Source organism: Hordeum vulgare, chromosome 4H, assembly GCF_904849725.1.
Source record: "Hordeum vulgare subsp. vulgare chromosome 4H, MorexV3_pseudomolecules_assembly, whole genome shotgun sequence".
Classification (NCBI taxonomy): Eukaryota; Viridiplantae; Streptophyta; class Magnoliopsida; order Poales; family Poaceae; genus Hordeum; species Hordeum vulgare.
This window is the reverse complement of record NC_058521.1, coordinates 392,462,854-392,467,044: the sequence shown is the minus strand read 5'-3', so window position 1 is coordinate 392,467,044 and position 4,191 is coordinate 392,462,854. Positions and strand designations below refer to the sequence as shown.

Below are 4,191 nucleotides of genomic sequence, written 5' to 3'. Positions count from 1 at the left end.
TTGAGCAACCTCATCGGTTTTCACTCCGGCCACAACTTCCGCGATGCATCAATCGTTACGACCTTGGGAGGATGACCGTCGACTTACCGACTTACCTTTGGATTCTTCTCCAATCTCATCGTCTGCGTCGCGTCGCTACCATTGTTACTACGGAAGGATGTTGAGTATATTGATTATTTACAAATATGAGATAGACTAGGATTTATCCTACCTTGTTTTGTACTTCAAGTTAATCGTTATACTTTTATATACACGCCCATGAGACTCAAACAATACAACATCTATTCCATCAATCTCTTTCTTCCATATAACACAATCTACACATTTTTACGCATTTTTGCAATTAAATAAAATCTAAGACGGTTTTTGGAGAGAGAAAAAATTATGATGTATACGACCACCAAGTTTGAGGACTATATTGAAATAAATTTTAGGACCATCGTGAACATCAACAACAAGTTTAAGGACGATACAAGAAAGTAAACGCTTGGTTAGAGGGACAGCAACGCTAGATCACGAGACATAGATCAGCAGACTGGTATCCCTCAGCCATCAATGTTAAAGTCGTGATGTTTGTATTATTTCTGAATTTATTTTATGATTTTTAACAATATGCTTTCAATGAAAAAGCTTTTAATAAAAAAACTGATGACTTGATAAATCTCAGGATGATATACCGGCCGTCATAATGATGAATAATGAATATATGCGCGTGTATATGAAAAAAATTACCACAACTGTGGAAACTATATGTGTCTAGCCCACAGCTGAATTTGACATGCATCTTTATTTATTAACGACGCCGGAACTCACACGAACAAACACGTAGAACACACAACACACGCGCTAGCGACCGAAACACACGGGCGCAAACAAACACGCACATGATGTACACAAGTTCCGACCAGAAGAACACATGTGTATGATCGATCATCCGCCCAATAAACCATTAAGCAGACGACTTGGCCGCATGAGCTTACTCCCTCGACACTTGATTCATAACAAACGGTTCCCTCTCTTTCTCCTTCTCCTTGTCCGGCAACGATGGCTCTATCACCGCCACCTTCTGGGCCTCCACCACCTCCCTCAATTCCTTCAAAGGGACGCCCAACCCGGCCGCGAGCTCCGGCCCGAGAATCACGCGGAGGACAGAGGTGGGGCCGACCAGGAACTGAGGCTTGTTCCGCAGCGCCGACGTGGTGAACCCGAAGAACACGAACGGCCCACCCCGCGACGCTACCTGGACGAACGGGAAGTAGCGTGGGATCCGGAACACGTCGCCGGCACGCACCTGCGCGCTCATCGCAAGGGACCCGTTGGGGAAGACCACCTGGATGATGCCTTCCCCGCCGAGCACCACGCCGTACTCCGCCGCCCTCGGGTTCACGTGTGGCGCCATCATCGAGCCCTGCATATTCCATGGCACACGCAGCGTTGATCAGCTTTTCTGCAGTGGTTTGAAATCTTCCATTATATACCACATTGATTGATGGTTCAGAAGAGCAAAACGTACGGCGGTGAGGTTGACGAGATAGACGCCGATGTCTGAGCGGTCCAAGGGCTCGTAGTCGTGCTTGTCGACGGAGATACTCCAACCGTAGGTGTTCCGGAAGCTGGGCTCATGGTCGAACAGGTTGTAGGGCTCCGGCGCGCGCACAGTCTTGTCCGACTTCTTGTTCGGCTGCGCTGGGGCGGCGGCACTGGATGAGGCCCCTCCGATGAACCTGCCCATCAGCTTCCTCCACGACCAAGTCCAAGTGGATTGCCCGCTACCGTCTTCCTCGTCGCCGCCCTTCCCCACTGGTCTCCATGGCTCGCTCCCCCTTCCATTTTCACCCACATCACGCTTGTCTCCCTGTCCATGTTCTTTGCCACCGCTCTCCGTTGTGTAGGACACGAAAGGGCCCCGAGGTTTCACGGGTAATATTCTTTCCAATTCGTCGTAAGTTGTCTGAACACAAGACATGAGAATCAAATTAATCCGGGTGCCATGCGTGTGAATTCGCCACTTAAATGTGAAACGTTGAGACGGATTAGCTAGCTCACGTTGAGAGCGGTGACAAGAATCTTTGGCTCGAAGCCGGCCAGCACTGACGTCTGTCTTCCTCCCCCACCAAGATAGAAGGACTGCATCGTTCATCAATTCGTCGATTGTAATTCAGTAGTCAGGTCGAGATGTTAATAGTCAATATCCACAAAATCTCACTAATTAATTAAATGCTTGCAGATGCAGAACAAACAGGGCATACATATGACCTGATAAGGGACGAACCCTGCGCCATCCGAGGCGTCGATACTGCATATGATGTGCAGCCTCTGGCCTTTGCCGGTGTTCACCATGTAGAAGGTGGTTCCGGCGTCGATTTGGAGGACGTCGCCCATCTTGAGCTGCTTCTCCACCAGACCGCCCTTGTGGATCCATCCAACCTTCACATCCCCTGCACAGACAAAAATGGATGTGGATTGATTTTCGTGAAAAAGAATACGGTGGCAACCACAAAGGAATTGTAGATCAATGGCAATTCACATGGCAACACAACAATATAATATAACAGTTTCACACTTCGAATTATTTTAGCATCTTAAAACAACAACTTTTTTGTGACATCTTGACAGCAAGAAAATGACATCTAAACATGGATTTTTACGGCGACAAAAAGTACCCGGTGTGCAGTGGATGGAACAGTAATTCGGTATGAACCTCGCTGCACGAAGAGGACGATGTTGGAGTCTATGTACTGCGGCACGAACAGCGTCTTGGGCTCCATGGTTATGAAGCCGATGTGCATGAGCCCCTCTCGGCAAGCTCCGCACCCCGCTGACCACCCGCCGTGGCCGTGCTGCCACGGTAACTCCGGCACGCCGGAACCTGGCACCCCCCGCACGACGTGCACGCTCCCACCTTCCGACTCCACCAGCTTCTCCACCTTGTCCAGCAAGAACAGCCCTTTCCCCGTTCCGCCACCTCCGCCGCAGCCCTTGGCCTCTTCCTCCGGCTGCCACTCCCCCTCCCCCTCCTCCCACCTCTCGCGTAAACGCGGTGCCCCCATCGCCGACCACCCCGAGAGGAGTAGAAGCAGCACGAGAGCCGGCGCCATCGCAGCAACCCCGCGACCCATCATCCGCTATCTTGCACGATTTCTGTAGCGTCTTCTTCTTGCACGCTGGGTTGCAGTATGCTTTCTCGAGGCGAGCCGTACTGGGTGTGACTGACACTGTGAGACGGTGGCGAGGTGCTGTTAAAGGGGCGATCGACGGGTGGAGGGGGAGTAAGTTGCACGTGTCGTCGTGCGTGGGGCGCCTCATGTGCTCCACGTAGCGCGCCGTGGATGAGGGCGCAGTTCGGTTGATGCAGGTGGCCGCCCCGTTGCTCTCCAAGTGTACTTGGCAGGAAGACTCATCTTGCCTCGACGAAAGATCGAGTGTTCGAGTGCGCGCATGTACGCTCGCCACCGTAGACCGTTCAAACATGCTTGGTTGGGAACAAAAAACGTGGTTGGTTGCATATACTCCCTCAGTTTTTTTAGTCTGTATATAGGGTTTGTTTGGAACTACTTCATTAAAAAAATCAGCTTCACTGCACCAACTTTACTTTAGATCAGTTTCACCGAGGAGTTGTAGCTCCACCTTGAAGCAGTTTTATACTGTTTGGCTTCCAGCTAGCTCCAACTTTAAAAACAGAAGTATTTGATGTGAATAGTCTATTCTGTCCCTATTTTTTATGCATGATGTTTTGACGGCCCAACATTTATGCGCTTTGAGAAAAAAATTTTAAAAGTCTTGTAATTCAAAACATACAATATTTGAAGTGAACTCATGTACTCATGGTTTGAGTGTTGTACGCACGAACATGTTGTTCAATTAAAAATATATGTAAAATGATGTGAACGATTATGATACATAATTAAAAACATCCACATGAATGTCCAACGATACATTGTTCTACTCGCTCGAAATAAAACCCGAACCATCTTTAACCGTAGAAATCTAGTTCCAACCATCGGCAATAGCGGTGGCTAACTCATCACGGAATTTATCCACGATCGGAGCATCCGGTTCCGTTCTAGATCTATCAGAGGCAACAACAAATTTGTTATACCTGCTCTTCCTTAGGGGTTGTACGTTGCTTCATGTTGTTCATGCTGGTCTGACTGCTATTCGTGCAGGTGGTGTGCACGACATCCATGCCGG

General features: G+C 49.1%; 1 protein-coding gene across 1 annotated transcript; it reads right to left on the bottom strand.

The window, feature by feature from the left end:
* Nucleotides 1–768: 768 nt before the first annotated feature.
* On the bottom strand, nucleotides 769–3,214 carry LOC123446504 (vicilin-like seed storage protein At2g28490). Its single transcript, XM_045123081.1, has 5 exons — nucleotides 2,702–3,214; nucleotides 2,257–2,438; nucleotides 2,047–2,127; nucleotides 1,514–1,951; nucleotides 769–1,408 (listed from the first exon to the last, which is right to left on the bottom strand). Exons 1-5 carry the CDS (start codon nucleotides 3,120–3,122, stop codon nucleotides 977–979), a joined length of 1,554 nt encoding a protein of 517 aa, XP_044979016.1. The 5' UTR covers nucleotides 3,123–3,214; the 3' UTR covers nucleotides 769–976.
* Nucleotides 3,215–4,191: the final 977 nt, after the last annotated feature.